This window comes from Nicotiana tomentosiformis, chromosome 11 (assembly GCF_000390325.3).
Source record: "Nicotiana tomentosiformis chromosome 11, ASM39032v3, whole genome shotgun sequence".
NCBI classification, from domain to species: domain Eukaryota; kingdom Viridiplantae; phylum Streptophyta; class Magnoliopsida; order Solanales; family Solanaceae; genus Nicotiana; species Nicotiana tomentosiformis.
In genome coordinates this window covers 71,603,741-71,620,625 of record NC_090822.1, presented here as the reverse complement: position 1 = coordinate 71,620,625, position 16,885 = coordinate 71,603,741, and the positions used below count along the sequence as shown (strand labels likewise).

The following is a 16,885-nucleotide window of genomic DNA, read 5'->3' as shown; positions in this document are numbered from 1 at the left end:
TTTAGTCTTGACACTCATGAGTATGGTGTCCTCTTCCATATATATCACAAGCTGTGTGAGGCTCATTTGGTATCGAAGCTAAGGTCAACTTCTGTATTTCTTTAGCCATATCATCAAGTTGTACCTGCACATATGTATTAGCACCAACGTAGTGAACACCAGTCGATCTTCTTCTTTCCGCACTTCAGAGGGCCACTGATTTGCATCATCAGATAACTCATCAAGAATTGTAACTATCTCCTTTGGAGTCTTCTTCGTCAACAGGCCTCCAGCTGCATTGCTCAATGTTCTACGCATGGCTGATGTCAATCCATCCCAAAAGTCCTGGAGTTGCATCCAGAGTTCAATTCTGCTATGTTGACACTTTCGAACAATCTACTTAAACCTCTCCCATGCTTCAAAAATAGTTTCGGTATTTTTATGGCAGAAGTTATGGATTTCCTTTCTAAACTTGCCCGTTTTAGCTGAGAAGAAATATTTATCAAGGAATTTTCTGGTCATCTCCTCCTAAGTTCTAATTGATCATGTGGGAAAGCTTCGAAGCCACTATTTTGCATCATCTTTAAGAGAAAAGGGGAATGCCCTTAAATACACTGCATCTTGTGACACACCATTGTATTGAAAGGTGTTTATAATCTCCTCGAAGTCCATTAGATGTGTGTTTGGATCTTCGTTTGGCTTCCCTATGAAGACACAGCAATTCTGAAGGGTTTGAAACAACCCTTGCTTCAACTCAAAATTGTTTGTCGCAATTGGAGGTGGTCTACCACTTGATAAACCTTGATTACAGAACGGTCTAGCTTAAACGCCAAGTGGTCTCCCAGGCCCGGGATCTATATTTCCGAATTAATCTGCAGCCAAGGGTTGATTTTGAGCAATTCTCCGACCCCTCTCTTCTTCGTAGATAATCTTTGCATCTCTAATAGCTGATTCCTCAGCATCCCATGCAGCTTGTTCTCTTCGTTGGGGTGCTTCTCTCGCAGCCAAATCTACATTATCCTCACCGTTTCTAGCCATAAGTTCTTTGGTTGAGGATCACCCAACCTTTTCTGATGTTACAGTGAGATTTCTTTCCTTTCTCAGTTGCCGCAGTTGTTTTTCAATTTCTGGCTTGTATGGTAGCACTTCCTTCGCAAAAGTTCAAGTCATGCATCTATCTTAACCTGTAACCTGCGCACAGTCAAAGAACACCAACCGTAAAAAGAGAAAAATAAAATTAAATAAAAAAAATCTCCTAAATTAGCACTACAAACTATTTCAAACACTATTGATTGTCAATCACGGGCAACGACGATAAAATTTGACGAGCGCAAACACACACTTAAATTATGCTCGCTAATCAAATATAATCTGATATAATATCGTATCCACAAGGATTGGATTTAAACAGTATTATCGTACTTTCTAGGTTGATTGCTATCCAAGATGATCAACAATTGAGATTTATATTATTTCTAACTAAAATTAACTAAGAGTCTAAAGTTATTGACTAATGAAAATCGAAACAAGGAATAAGCTAAGAAAGTTATCAGTGAGAGAAAATAGGGTTTTGATAGGATAGGTGTAAGACAATTGTTTGGGATGTAACTCTAGATAATTCACTTCTAATGTTTAAGTGAGTCTCTCAAATTCACGCAATTATTAGTTCACACGTGCAGCAGAATATCCTCTCTCGATTAAGTCCAAACCTCACGAGATGAACCAATTTAAGCTCTGTGAAGATATGCAAAAATTCGTAGTAGATTGGTCTTTAGGAGAACCTCTCTCGATTATCCTCCTAACAAGGTTTAATCAATGATTCAACTAGCCTCTTCTGATTACTAAGAAGAATTAATGAACTCAACCAAAAATATAATGCAAAGATATCACAAGTTATGTCTCTCTTGATTACATGAACAAGTGAATATAGATTCAACAATTAAATTATCCAAAAACAATTCAATACATAAAACTAGAGTTATAATACACAAACAATCATCAATACACAAAATCCATCAAACCCTAAAAGGAACTACTCCATAATCCTGGAGAAATTCATAACAAATATAATTAAAGTATAGGAAAACATAAATTCGATCCAAACTCGGGTCTTGAGTGAGGAAGGAACGATGAAATCCTTGTGCTTGTGTTCTTATAACTCCTCCTTAGCTTCCTTGGATCAAAAATCCAGAAAATAACATTTTTCCATATATTTATACCAAGTAGGGCTGGGCTCAGACGAAACCTCCCTTTCCTAGCCGAAATAGGAAAACTTGCAAACTTATTAGTTTTCATGCGTCGCATTATGCTACGCAGGGTGCGTAGCATTAGTGCAATTTTCTCGGTTGTAAACTCTCTGAAATTATCTTGTCTGATAAAATTTTGTACCGATGCTACGTACTATGCATAGCATTAGTGTATTTTTCTGTTAGACCCAAAAATTACAAGTCTCTAAACTTCTCAAATTTATGACGCACATTTGCACTGATGCGTTGCACTGTGCTACGCATGGTGCGTTGCATTAGTGCATTTCCTCAGAGTGTTTCTTCTTCCTTGATATTTGACGTGCCGAAGTGATCCACGACCACCGAACACGATCTCGGCTTAATCCCTTGGGCTTTTACTCAGACTTCAAAGGTCCAATTATTTATATTTATCTCCACAACATCTACATAACTCGGAATCTTTTCTACAAGGCATAAAATATGCAATATGTGCAAAATGCTACTAATTAAAGCTCAAAACAGATAAAGTGTAGTGAATTAGAGTGCAATAAGCGACTAAAACACGAGATTATTGCCTACCATCATGGACAGACTGACCAAGTCTACACTCTTTATCCGGTTATGACTACCTACTGTTCAAAGTGGTTGACTCAGATTTATATTCGTGAGATTGTTCGCCTTCACGATGTGCTTGTGCTTATTATCTCATATTGAGGCACATAGTTCACATCATATTTTTAGAGAGCTATGCAGTGCGAGTTGGGCACACAGGTCGAGCTGCACACGACATTTCATCCACAGACGGACGAGCAGCCCAAGCGCACTATTCAGATCTTGGAGGACATGTTACGTGCATGTGCTAATGCTTTTGAGGTTCATGGGATCAGTTTATGCCGCTAGCAGAGTTCGCCTAGAATAACATCTATAAATCGAGCATCAAGATGGCTCTGTACGAAGCCTTACATGGGAGGCGATGTCGCTCTCCAGTTGGTTGGTTTGACCCTGGGATGCTAGGTTGTTCGGCACTAATTTGGTACGAGATGCTTTGGAGAAGGTGAAGTTGATCCAGGATCGGCTTCGTACAATGTAGTCCAGGCAGAAGATTTATGCTGATCGGAGGGCTCGTGATGTGGCATTCATGGTGGGTAAGAGGGTTTTGCTTAGAGTTTCGCCCATGAAGGGTGTAATGAGGTTTGGGAGAAGGGCAATTTGAGCCCTCGATAGACTGGTCCTTTTGAGATTCTAGAGAGAGTTCGTGAGGTGGCCTAAAGACTTGCATTTCCACCTAGCTTATCGGGAATTCATCCGGTGTTCCATGTTTCCATTCTTCGGAAGTATTAACGCAATCTGTCACATATGATAGATTTTAGCTCAGTGCAATTGGACACGAATTTGACCTATGTTGAGGTGCCGATGGTTATTTTGGAAAGGTAGGTCTAGAAGTTGAGGTTGAAGAACATTGCATCGGTGAAGGTTAATTTGGGAGGTCAATCGATTGAGGAGGAAACTTGGTAGACCAAGCATGATATGCGTAGCCGTTACCCTTATCATTTGAACACTTCAGGTCTATACTCATTCGAGGATGAATATTTATTTAAGAGGGGGAGAATGTAACAACCCGACCGGTTGTTTTGTGTATTTGAGAGTTGGTTCCCCTTTTTGAGGCTTCCCGTATGTGCATTTGTGGTTTTATGACTTGTGGGAATGGTTGGTTTCGTTTTGGGGAGGGTTTGGATTTATTTGGATCAATTGGTTCTTAGTTTGGTAGCTTAAGTTGGAAAAATTCGTTTGAATGGTCCCAATAGGTTTGCATGGCAATTTTGGACTCAGGCGTATGCTCAAAATTGAATTTGGAGGTTTCTAGGTTGAATTGGCTCTTTTTGCCGAAAGTTGGCAATTTGAATATTTAGAAATCTCCTAAGTTTTACTGAAGGTTGACTTCATGGCTATCAGGTTCGGATTTTGGTTTCAAGAGGTCCGCTTTATCATTTGGACCTTGTCTGCAAAGTTTTGCATCATTTCCGAGTTGGTTTGATAGAAATCGGACGCTTGGTTATGATTCTAGCAATTCTTGAGTTTCATTGTAATTCTATATGTTTTGGTGTCCGATTCGTGGTTACAGATGTTATTTTCTTGTTTCGAGCATGCGAGCGAGTATGTCTGATGTTTTTAGACTTGCGTGGAAGTTCGGTGTGGAGCCCCGGGGGCTCGGGTGAGTTTCGGATGCATTACAGAGTGTTTGAGAGAGTTCAGATTTTGCTGGTGCAGGACTGATGTTGCAGGTATGTCATTCCCCGACCTTGGGGAGCACGATTGGCGCTCAACCGAGATATCTAGTCAAGCAAGCCTACTCGATGCCTTCTATCCGACCTTACCCATAAATAAAGTGAAGATGCATGCCATTTGTTAGACAATGAGAGTATTTTGTGAACATACTAATTTCATTACCATTAGTTACTCCATTTATAATTCGCAAAATACATTACACATTCATAGACTAGAAGTGGAAACATGTGATACATATACAACATTTCTAGTTTGACTTTCCAAAATCAAGATACAACCCACACTATGTCTACGGAGCCTCTAATAGATACAAAAGAGTAATATGATGGTGCCGACAACAAGGCTCCGACTATACCTCAAAACAGTATACACAAGGAACAAAAGATACAAGACCACGATATGAAGTGGGGCTCACCAAGTCAGCTGAGAAGAGGGTATGACGCTATCATTAATCGATGCCGCATGATATGGAACCACCTGCATCCATTATGGATGCAGAGGCCCCGACAAAAGGGACGTTAGTACATATGGAATAGTACTAGTATGTAAGACTAAACACCCTATCGAAGAATCGAGTAATAGTACCAGGAGAACAACATATGATCAATGAGAGCCTCAAACAATATTAATATGACAAGTTAAATGCATAATAAGTTTCCAAGTAAATATCAATATTTTAAGGTTGGGAGATCTTTAGTACTGATACACCACCGTAGTTTTAGTACGGAGTCCGAACTCGGCCCGATCGGCTAAGTTGTCTCACCCAAAGACATCCAATCACAACACCACCATGTGCGCGACATGGTATCCGATCTCGGCCCGATCAGCTGAGTCGTCTCGCCACAATGCCGTGTGGGTGGACATCACTTTCCGCTAGCAAACATCTAATCCCAATTAAGGGGAATAGTCTCTACACATCAATCTCATCCCATTTAAGGGGAATAATCTCAACACATCAATACGGGAATTTTACCCCTCAATCACTCCTACACCGGCACATGTAGTTTCGAGGTTAGGTTGTTTCAACTGTAAGGCCCCGTAAACTTTCGCAAGGAATTTAAGGTTTTGTGGTGCCGTAGAACCATTTCGCGGTCAGTTTCGCGACCGCAGAACCATTTCGCGAGCCGTATAATTATCGCGGAGTTAAGTAGAGAACTTGTTGAATTTTGAAGGATGTTCTGCAGTCCATTATGAGATCGCATAGTTGTTTTGCGGTCCGCACATCCATCGCAGACTTGGGCATGAAGAATTTTGGAGAGTGATTTTGCGGTCCACTCTGCGGCCGCATAAGTGGTCTGCGGACCGCAGATCAACCGCGAACCTGTCCAGTCTAGCCTAGATTTGGAGGAGTATTTTGCGGTCCAGTTTGTGGACTGCAGACGTGATCTGCGGTGCATTCTGCAATCGCAGCTTTGAGATCGTAGGGTCCATTTTCCCTATTTTATAACCCGACCCTATTTTGATAAATAACCTTTGGGACTTATTTTGGGGCGACCATCTGATGATTTTAGAGAGCGGTAAGAGCATTTTAGAGAGAGAGAAGGAGGAAACCTAGCATTCTAATAATCTATTCTTGTCCCAATCTTCAAGAATCAAGGAAGCCAATCACAAGATCTTCATCTAAGCGGTAAGGTTCTAACCCTAGTCTTCAATTTTGAGTTTAGGTAGAAGATGGGTAATGGGGAATAAGATTATTGGGTGTGGGAGTTGTTTGTTTTATATGTATGTACCATCAAGGGTAGTGGGAAGATTATTGAGCTCTTTTGGGCAAACTTTGGGTAGTGGGATGAAAGAATCCACCATAGGAGGACCTTGAAACCTTAATACACACCTAGTATTTGATAAAATGCTCAAGTGAGCTGGAACTATGAAATCCTTTCTAATTTGTGTTCAATTTTACTATATCTCTAAATAGGTCTAAGTGGCTAAGATTTCCGGAACGTTGTCGTAACTTAAGGAAACCTCAAGCAAGTTTTTTGGCTAAACTCTTCTTTTAGAATTGAACCCCACAATGGCCTCATAAGTCCCGTGATGCTCATTATAAATTGATTATTCCAAATAAGCCTTGTGTCCAAAAGATATATACTCAATATGTATTCCAAATGTTCCTATTATGTTATGTGTTATTTGAAAATGTGCTCGAAGCATGGGTTGCATATCTAATTGTTATAACTTCAAGTCGTGGCCCAAATGAAATCTATTATGCCAAATTGTGTAAGAAATCTCAATGTGCTTAACATTCGTATTTGCTCACATGTAGACTTAAAGTCTTGAACATAATTGCTTTGTGGTTGATGATCCACGATGATGTTTGAAAGTGAGAAGCGAGTGTGAGACGTAGAAATGTGGCCATCGTGCCAAGAATGAGAATTACATTTATGGCCAATAGTGCCAATGAAATGAAAGAATGTGTGAACATTATGAGATGAGTTTTGACTCCTTTATATAGTAATGTCATTAATGTCCTATGATCACCCATGACTAGTACAAATAAGTGATAGTGTGAACATGAACTGTGGCCATTTGCCAAAGTGAGAATCATGAGACATTTTATGTTGCAATGGTTTCAACTATAGTTGTATGCTTCTGAAATAATGAATGTAAATGACTTCGATGTAAAGTCACTGAGAATCATGAACATAGCTAGTGACCTTAAGATGACAAGGAGGTATTTAATGAGGAGTAAAAAAGACATCCTATGCTAAATGATGACAAACCTTAAGAAAAGAAATTGGGTCCAGGTACCATTGAAATCTACTTTGTGATTTTCCATTCATGTGTTAATGAAACAAGCTATGTTTCTCCATGATGGGAATGAACATGAAGTGTTCCAATGATCTAGAAACTTACGACCTTAAGAGTAGCGTTAGTCATGTCTGTCACGCCCCAAAATTGGGGAGCGCGACCGGCGCTCAAACGAGTGAACCCGACCGAGCAAGCCTGTTAGATTTCCTTCTACCCAAACTCACCCATGAATGAAGATAATACATATATTCATTAATTAGACAATAAGGTGATCGTGTCTACAATAAAAATTCATTACCAATAGTTTCATCATTTTAAAATCTAAAATTTCACACACATTTTTCATAGTCTCAAATGGAACAAGTAATACAACCACAACATAACATTTTTTGACTTTCCCAGCACTAATATACAACTCACACTATGTCTACGGAGCCTCTATAGATAAAAAAGAGTACTATGATAATGTCGGCAAGTTTCCGGCTATACCTCAAACAAAATACACAAAGAGCAGAAGATACATGACCCCGTAATGAAGTGGGGCTCGCCACGTCAGCTAGGAAGAGGGTGTACCGCTATCACTGATCAATGTCTCCTACTGTGGAACCACCTGCATCCATTAAAGATGCAGCGCCCCTGAAAAAAGGGATGTTAGTACCATCGAATAGCAGCAATATTTATAACTAAACACCCTCTCAATAGAATGAATAATATTACAAGGAGGAACAATCATAAAATCAATTAAAGCCTCGAACAATACCAAAACATCAAGTTAAGAACCACATAAAGTTTCAACTAAATTTCCATATTTTTAAGTTGGAAATCCTTAGTACCGATATACCATCATTCATAATGCCATTATTCACAATACCAACACCACCGTACTCTTAGCACGGAGTCTGATCACGACCCGATCGGCTAGGCCATCTCATTAGAGACATCAACCACAATCACTCTCAATACTAATACCACCGTACCTTTAGCACGAAGTCTGATCACGACCCGATCGGCTAGGCCATCTCATTCGAGACATCAACCTTTTTATATCAATCATCTCATTTCATACTTCTCTTACATCTTTTCATTTCATTGGCACTAGTGGCCACAATTATAAAATCACTCTTGGCACGTTGGCCGTATTTAGTATTTCCTTCTCACCTTTTCACTTTCTAACATCATCATCATCATCAACAACAACAACAATTTAAATCAAGGTTTGAAGTACATATGTGTGCAATAAAGAGTCTAAGGCACATAGAGATTCTTCACAAAATTTGGCATAATAGCCTTCGTTTGAACTTGACTTGAAGGCGAACATTTTTAATGCACAGTCCATATTTTGAACACATCCTCAATTGATAACATAGCATGAATAAAGCATTTAGGATACTTATTGAACATATATCTTTCAACACAAACTTACTCGGAATATCCAATTTTATAATGAACTACCCGGGACTTACATAAATTACATGAATATCGTGGGATTCAATTTTAAGAGAAGAGTTTAGCCAACATACATTGCTTCGAGCCTTTCAATTTACTACCACGTTCCAAATATTCTAGCCACTTCGATCTATTTAGAGATGTAGCTAGATCAAACACAAATTAGGAAGATATTCATGGTTTTATCTCATTTGAGCATTTTATAAAATACTAGGTGTGCAAATTTAGCTACAAGGTTTCCTTCAATTCACAAACCAATCTTTACTTATTTGAGCTCAACAATCTTCCCACAAACCTTATTGGTACTAGTATGTATAATTAATACTCTTACACCCAAGAATCATACTCTTAAATCTCCAATTTTTTATTACAAGGTCAAAATTAAAAAATTGGGGGAAGAAATTCTTACCTCTTTGAAGCCCTAACAAGATCCTTGGGAATTCTTCAAACCTTGAACAAGAATTGATGGAAAATTGACTAGGTCTTCACTTTCTCTCTCTAAGATGCTCTAACCTCTCTCTAAAATATCATATGAAACCCTTCAAAATGACCCCAAAGTCTATTTATCAAAATGGGATCCGGTTACAAAAATTAGAAAAAGGCTTCCCCGACACAAGTTTGCGGTCGCATATGCGACCGCATAATGATTCTGCAGTCCGCAGAATAGGCCGCATAATTGGCCTCTAGAACTGGGCATGACTGACTTAGTTTGTTGTTATTATATGGCCTGCAAACCTATTCTGCGGTCCCATAATGCACCGCAGAACTGGTCTGCGATCGCATAATGCGCCGCAAACCTCAGCAGAAATGTATTTTTTTGCCCGAAATTTTCCTTTACTCACCAGCGCACTGTTCAACCCAAAAAGTTCCAGCCTAGTTCTCAAACACATAAGCCTAGTTCGGCACCACAAAACATTATTTTCCTTTGCGAAATTTTTACGGGGCCTTACAATATCACTTGAGTTTATATATGGTTATGTGCATAATGATGTGTTATGAATCCTATGGACGGTCTATGAAATGCATAGGTGGATTATCTATGGAATCCTATGGACGGTCTATGAAACGCATAGGTATATTGTGTATGGAATCCTATGGATGATCTATGAAACACATAGGTATATTGTGTATGGAATCCTATGGACGGTCTATAAAACACATAGGTATATTGTGTATGGAATCCTATGGACGGTCTATGAAACACATAGGTATATTGTGTATAAAATCCTATGGACGGTCTATGAAACACATAGCTATATTTTTTATGGAATCCTATGGATGGTCTATGAAACACATAGCTATATTGTGTATGGAATCTTATGGACGGTCTATGAAACACATAGGTGTATAACGTGTAGGTGTACGATATGAATAAATACTATGGACGGTTTATGATAAACATAGGTGTATAATATGATATGTGAACACCAAGAACGGTCTGTGAAATGTATAGGCATAAAATAAGAGAGGGATATAGACGGTCTAGTGAGACGCATTTATTAACGGGAAAATAGGTGCCACTTTCATTGGCCTTGTTTGTACATGCTGTTTCAATTACATTATATTATGTATTCCATGTATAGTTCATATGGCTCAGTTGATCCTAAAAGAAGTTTAGAATGATTCAAGTATAACAAGACTTCAGATTTGATTCTATTGGATGTTTCGTAGTCTCTTGATGTACTTTAATTGCCTCTTATTTGAGTTACCGTATTTTCATATGTTGTTCTGTCCGCGGAGTGATTCTGCGGCCGCATAGTGAGCCTCAAAAATGTATTTTTCTGCCCGAAATTTTCCTTTACTCACCAGCACACTGTTCAACCCAAAAAGTCTGAGCCTAGTTCTCAAACACGTAATCTTATTTCAGCACCACGAAACATTATTTTCCTTTGCGAAATTTTTACGGGGTCTCACATTCTCCCCCACTTAGGATCATTCCTCCTCGAATGAGGGTCAAAATCTGTTATTAGCATCAAATGTGGCCCAACTGTTAATTAACACACACCAATAGTTTCAAAATTTGGCTAACTCCTTAAATTTCTAAAACTTTTGCCAGAGTCTCCCTAGTAACTGGGCCAATTCACCAGTCAGAGAATCCCAGAAACCAATCCTAACAACATATGTATAATCTGATGATGCAATATAACATAAAAACAACACCAACTGTGGCCTCATAAGCGATATATTACCAGGAAAGGAACACCCTTAACATCAACGGTACAAATGATACATAATTCATAGAAAGTAACTCTTAGCTTCATAGAGCACAACTCATAAATACATGATTATTCAAACAAATAAGGATACTACTTCTTCATTTCTTCCTCGGCCTCCCAAGTGGCCTCTTCAACCTGCTGGTTTTGCCATAACACTTTCGCGGAAGCAATTTCTTTATTTCTCAACTTTTGGACTTGCCAATCAATAATAAAAACTGGAATCTCTTCGTAAGTCAATTTCTCATTAACCTCAATAGTCTCAACCGGAATAATGAGTGTCGGGTCTCAAACTACTTTCTTCAACATAGACACGTGAAACACCGGGTGCACTAATGACATCTTAGGCGGTAGCTCAAGCTTGTACGCCATATGATCGATCCTCTGTATGATTCTGTACGGTCCGATATACCTCAGACTCAATTTCACTTTCTTAACAAATCGCATTACACCCTTCATGGGGGAAACCTTCAAGAATACCCAATCATCTTCTTTGAACTCCAAATCCCTACGACGAACATCCGAATAGGACTTCTGACGACTCTGAGCAGTCTTCAACCGCTCCTTAATGATTTTAACCTTTTCCATAGCCTTATGTACAAGGTCTGGCCCTATCATCTCTGGTTCCTCAATTTCGAACCACCCAATGGGAGATCTACATCTCATACCATATAAAGCTTCGAATGGTGCCATCTGAATGCTAGCATGATAGCTATTATTGTAGTCAAATTATACGAGTGGCAATTGATCATCCCAGCTACCTTTGAAGTCAAGAACACAAGAGCGCAACATATCCTCAAGCGTCTGAATTGTCCGCATTGTCTGCCCGTCAGTGTACGGGTGAAAGGTTGTACTAAGATTCACCTGAGTATCCAAACCTTGCTGAAATTTCTTCCAAAAATTAGCCGTGAAATGTGCCCTCCCGACCAGAAATGATAGAAACTGGAGTGCCATGCAACTTGACTATTTCATTGATATACAACTAAGCATACTGTTCCGCCATATCGGTAGCCTTAACCGGCAAGAAGTGTGCTGATTTCGTGAGTCGATCCACAATCACCCAAATCGAGTCAAACTTACGATGAGTGCGAGGTAATCCTACCACAAAGTCCATATTAATCATTTCCTACTTCCACATTGGAATTTCTATGTTTTGCACCAACCCACCGAGCCTTTGGTGTTCGGACTTCACTTGCTGACAATTTGGACACCTCTCCATAAAGTCCGCTACATTCCTCTTCATATCATTACACCAATAGACTCCCTTAAGATCGCGATATATTTTTGTAGAACCTAGGTGCACGGAATACCTAGAAGCGTGAGCTTCGGTCATAATTCTTTCCCGGAGACCATCCACGTTTGGAACACATAGTCGCCCTTGGTACCTTAGTGTACCATCATCCATGCCAAGAGAAATGGCCATGGTCTTATGTTTATGAATCCCCTCTATCAGTTGTGCCAACAATGGATCGTTGTATTGTTTCTCCTTGACTTTCACAGCAAGTGATGATTCGGCCCTATTTTGTACGATTACTACTCCTTCACTAGAGTTCGCAAGACGAATTGCCAAACTAGCCAATCGATGAACTTTCTTGGCCAATGGACTTTGAAATGCCTCCAAGTGTGCTAAACTAACCATGGATTTCCTGCTAAGAGCATCCGCCACAATATTATCCTTTCTCAGATGATATAGAATATCAATGTCGTAGTTCTTGAGTAACTCAAGCCGTCTTCTCTGCCTCAGATTCAATTCCTTCTGTTTAAAAATATATTGAAGGCTCTTATGGTCCGTGAATATATCCGCATGGACTCCATATAAATAATGACGCCAAATATTCAATGCAAATACCACCGCTGCAAGTTCTAAGTCACGTGTTGGATAGTTCTTTTCATGATTTTATAGTTGCCTAAAGGCATAAGCTATCACCTTCCCATGTTGCATTAATACACACCCAAGCCCGATCCTTGAAGCATCACAATATACCACAAATCCATCTATACACTCTGGTAGGGTCAACACCGGTGTTGTAGTTAATCTTGCTTTCAACTCCTGGAAACTCTTTTCACAAACATCTGACCATTGGAACTTAATTGCCGTCTGCGTCAATTTAGTCAATGGAGAGGCAATAGTAGAAAACCCCTCCACAACCTTTTTGTAATATCCAGCTAAGCCTAAGAAACTGCGAATCTCTGCTGTAGTTGTAGGCCTCAACCAATTCTTCACAGCTGCAATTTTTTGAGGATCAGCCTTAATTCCTTCACTAGAGACGACATGACCCAAGAATGTCACAGATTCAAGCCAGAATTCACACTTTGAAAACTTTGCATATAACTTGTGCTGATACAGGGTATCCAGAACTACCCTAAGATGATCACCATAGTCCTCTCGACTTTGCTAGTATACAAGAATATCGTCAATGAACACTCTCACAAAGGAATCGAGGAACGTCTTAAAAACCAAGTTCATAAGATCCATGAAGGTTGCTGGGGCATTTGTTAGCCCAAAAGACATCACCAAAAATTCAAAGTGCCCATATCTGGTTATAAAAGTAGTTTTCGGAACATCCTATTCCCTGATCTTTAATTGGTGATACCTGGATCGTAAATCAATTTTGGAGAAGTACTTAGCACCTTGTAATTGGTCAAACAAGTCATCTATCCTTGGCAGTGGGTACTTATTCTTAATCGTGACCTTGTTGAGCTGCCGATAGTCAATACACATTCTCAGTGACCCATCTTTCTTCCTTACAAAAAAGACCGGTACGCCCCAAGGTGACACACTCGGCCAGATGAAACCCTTTTCTAACAAGTCCTTTAGTTGCTCCTTTAGTTCCTTCAATTATGTGGGTGCCATTCTGTAGGGAGGAATAGATATAGCATGCATTCCTGGCATCACATCAATCCCAAAATCAATCTCCATGTCTGGTGGGATCCCAGGGAGCTCATCCGGAAAGATTCCCGGAAATTCATTCACAACACACACGGACTCAAGTGTAGGTGCCTAACAGTGGTGTCTGTAACTCGGACCAAATGGTAAATACACCCCTTGTTGATCATCTTTGTGGTCTTAAGGTATAAAATAAACCTACCCTTTGGTACCATATCATCACCCCTCCACTCAATAACTGGCTCATTTAGAAATTCGAACCTAACAGTCCTGGTCCGGCAATCAAGCTTGGCAAAACAAGAATAAAGCTAATCCATCCCCATTATTCCATCAAAATCGACCATCCCTAATTCAATGAGATCGGCCATGGTGTCCCGACCACGCAACGTGGCAACACAATCCCTATAAACCCGCGCGGCCAAAATAGACTCACCAACCGGAGTAGATACAGAGAACGGCTCGTGAAGCTGTTCCGGTTCTATTCCAAATTCCATAGCAACATAAGGAGTGACATATGACAAAATGGAACTGGGATCAATAAGAGCATACAGATCATGAGATTGGACAGTCAATATACATGTGACAACATCTAGGGAAGCTTCTAAATTCTGGAGACCCCTCATAGCATAGAAACGGCTGGATCCTCCCGAACTCTATGCTCCACCCCAAGCTGTACCACGCCCTGCGGGTGTTGGAGTGCCTAAAGCTAGTGGAGGTGCTGCGGATGTAGTAGCTGCAGAACTGGCTGGCTATGCTGGGCCCCTGCCCGCACCTTTGTGGGACGAACGACAATCCCTCTGAATATGACCCCTCAATCTGCATCCACACCTAGGGCATGGGGGCCTCCGTTGCTACTGGAATCTACCACCATGATGACCCTGCTGATAGGAGCCCCTATTGCCCTGACTGGGCCTGAAACGGCTCCACTTTTGCTGCTAACTGGGCCCTGATGGCAGTGCACTAGCCGAAGACTGAGCAAAGGACTGAGATGGTCCTGACGACCCTCCCCGAATGTTAACTTGCCACCACCAGAAGAACCACCCATGTTGCCCGCAGACCGGGCCTTATTGCTACCCTCTCGCTCCATTTTGTTATTCAATTTGCAGGTCTTTGTGGCTTGAGTGAATGCCACCATCTTACCATAGTTCATATCAGAATTCAAGGCAGCTATAGCGGCCTCATTAATTACCAAGGGACTAAGTCCCTGTAAAAACCGATGCTCTCTAGCCTCCATAATAGGCAACATGTAAATAGCATACTTGGACAGGTACGCGAATCTCATATGGTAATCCCACACACTCAGGCTACCTTGCCTCAGGGTCTCAAACTCCGCAGCACGGTCTGTATTAGTCTCGAAAGGCAATAAATGATCAATGAAGGCATCGGCAAACTCACCCCACCTCGTCGGAGGGCTCCCTTCTTCACGGGACTCCTCCCATAGTTCAAACCAGGAATATGCCACCTCTTTCAGGCGGTAGGAGGCCAATTCCACTACCTCTGTCTCAATAGCACGCATAACTCGGAGAGTTTTGTGCATCTCATCAATGAAGTCCTGGGGGTCCTCCTCTGGGTTGGTACCCGTGAACACTGGAGAATCTAACTGGAGAAACCTGTTCACCCTAGAACTAGTAGAATCCCCTGGCTGGCTGGAAGGACTGGGTGCAATATTTGATCTTTGGGCTTGGGAAGCCATTATATAAGCCAACACCTATATGGCTACCCTAAGATCAACATCAGAAACACCAGAATTGGAAACCGGAACTGGAGGTGGAACTGGAATATCAGTTGGAGGGACCGTTACACCCTTAGTAGGTGAAGGGACAGGTGCGGTCTGATCAGTTGTAGTAGAATCAGGCAGTGTAGTAACTGGAGGAATATCCTCACCCCTCAGGTGCTCACCCGTATCATCAATTATAGGGTCAACTGCCACTCATGGGGTGACATTGGCTCTTTTTCGAGTTCTTGCCTTCTTCTTAGGTTCCATGTACTGAAAGTTAAAGTAAAGCATGAGTTAAAGGAGGAACAATCTTACAACCAGCTTTATCGCACGATTAAGAACATAAAAGAAGGGTATTATTCCTAAATGCCCATGTAGCCTCTTAATTATAGATGTGGTTGACAACACACCGATAATAAGGACTCTACTAGGCACGACTACGAGATACCCTATGACACTTTAAAACCTTAGGCTATGATACCAAGTTTGTCACGCCCCAAAATCGGGGAGCGCGACCGACGCTCAACTGAGTGAATCTGGCCGAGCAAGCCTGTTACACTTCCTTCTACCAAAACTCACCCATGAATGAAGATAATACATATTTTCATTAATTAGACAATAAGGTGATCATGTCTACAATACCAATTCATTACCAATAGTTTCATCATTTTAAAATCTATAATTTTACAAACATTTTTCATAGTCTGAAATGGAACAAGTAATACAAACATAACATAACATTGTTTGACTTTACCAGCACCAATATATAACCCACACTATGTCTACGGAGTCTCTATAGATAAAGAAGAGTACTATGATAATGCCGGCAACAAGGCCCCAGCTATACCTCAAACACAATACACAAAGAACAAAAGATACATGACCCTGGAATGAAGTGGGGCGCACCAAGTCAGCTGGGAAGAGGGTGTATCGCTGTCACTGATCAATGTCCCCTGCTATGGAACCACCTGCATCCATTAAAGATGCAGTGCCCCCAGCAATAGGGACGTTAGTATCATCTAATAGCACTATTATGTATAACTAAACACCCTCTCAATAGAATGAATAATATTACAAGGAGGAACAATCATAAAATCAATGGAAACCTCGAACAATACTAAAACATCAAGTTAAGAACCAGATAAATTTTCAAGTAAATTTCCATATTTTAAAGGTTGAAATCCTAGGTACCGATATACCATCATTTACAATACCAATACCACCGTACTCTTAGCACAGAATCTGATCACGACCCGATCGGCTAGGCCATCCCATTAGAGACATCAACCACAATCACTCTCAATACCAATACCACCGTACCTTTAGGACGGAGTACGATCACGACCCGATCGGCTAGGCCATCTCATTCGAGACATCAACCTTTTTA

The 16,885-nt window shown here is 40.6% G+C and overlaps 1 protein-coding gene and 1 non-coding gene across 2 annotated transcripts; one reads left to right on the top strand and one right to left on the bottom strand.

Annotated features, from left to right (window-relative positions):
• Nucleotides 1-346: 346 nt before the first annotated feature.
• Nucleotides 347-453, top strand: LOC117280685 (small nucleolar RNA R71). Its single transcript, XR_004511255.1, has one exon. It is a non-coding gene; the product is annotated as a small nucleolar RNA R71 (small nucleolar RNA).
• A 692-nt stretch (nucleotides 454-1,145) lies between these two features.
• Nucleotides 1,146-15,474, bottom strand: LOC138901643 (uncharacterized). The gene is made up of 4 exons (XM_070189422.1): nucleotides 14,647-15,474; nucleotides 13,044-13,289; nucleotides 12,358-12,650; nucleotides 1,146-1,170 (listed from the first exon to the last, which is right to left on the bottom strand). Exons 1-4 carry the CDS (start codon nucleotides 15,472-15,474, stop codon nucleotides 1,146-1,148), a joined length of 1,392 nt encoding a protein of 463 aa, XP_070045523.1.
• Nucleotides 15,475-16,885: the final 1,411 nt, after the last annotated feature.

Bases quoted from the DNA above. Each gene is read 5' to 3' on its own strand.
- LOC138901643 (XM_070189422.1), bottom strand. From the start codon at position 15,474: ATGGCTTCCCAAGCCCAAAGATCAAATATTGCACCCAGTCCTTCCAGC. The intron at 13,290-14,646 runs GTAGATTCCAGT...CTTGTATACTAG, and splicing joins TCAGCAGGGTCATCATGGTG to CAAAGTCGAGAGGACTATGG. The intron at 12,651-13,043 runs GTTGTGGAGGGG...ATTTTTAAACAG, and splicing joins TAGCTGGATATTACAAAAAG to AAGGAATTGAATCTGAGGCA.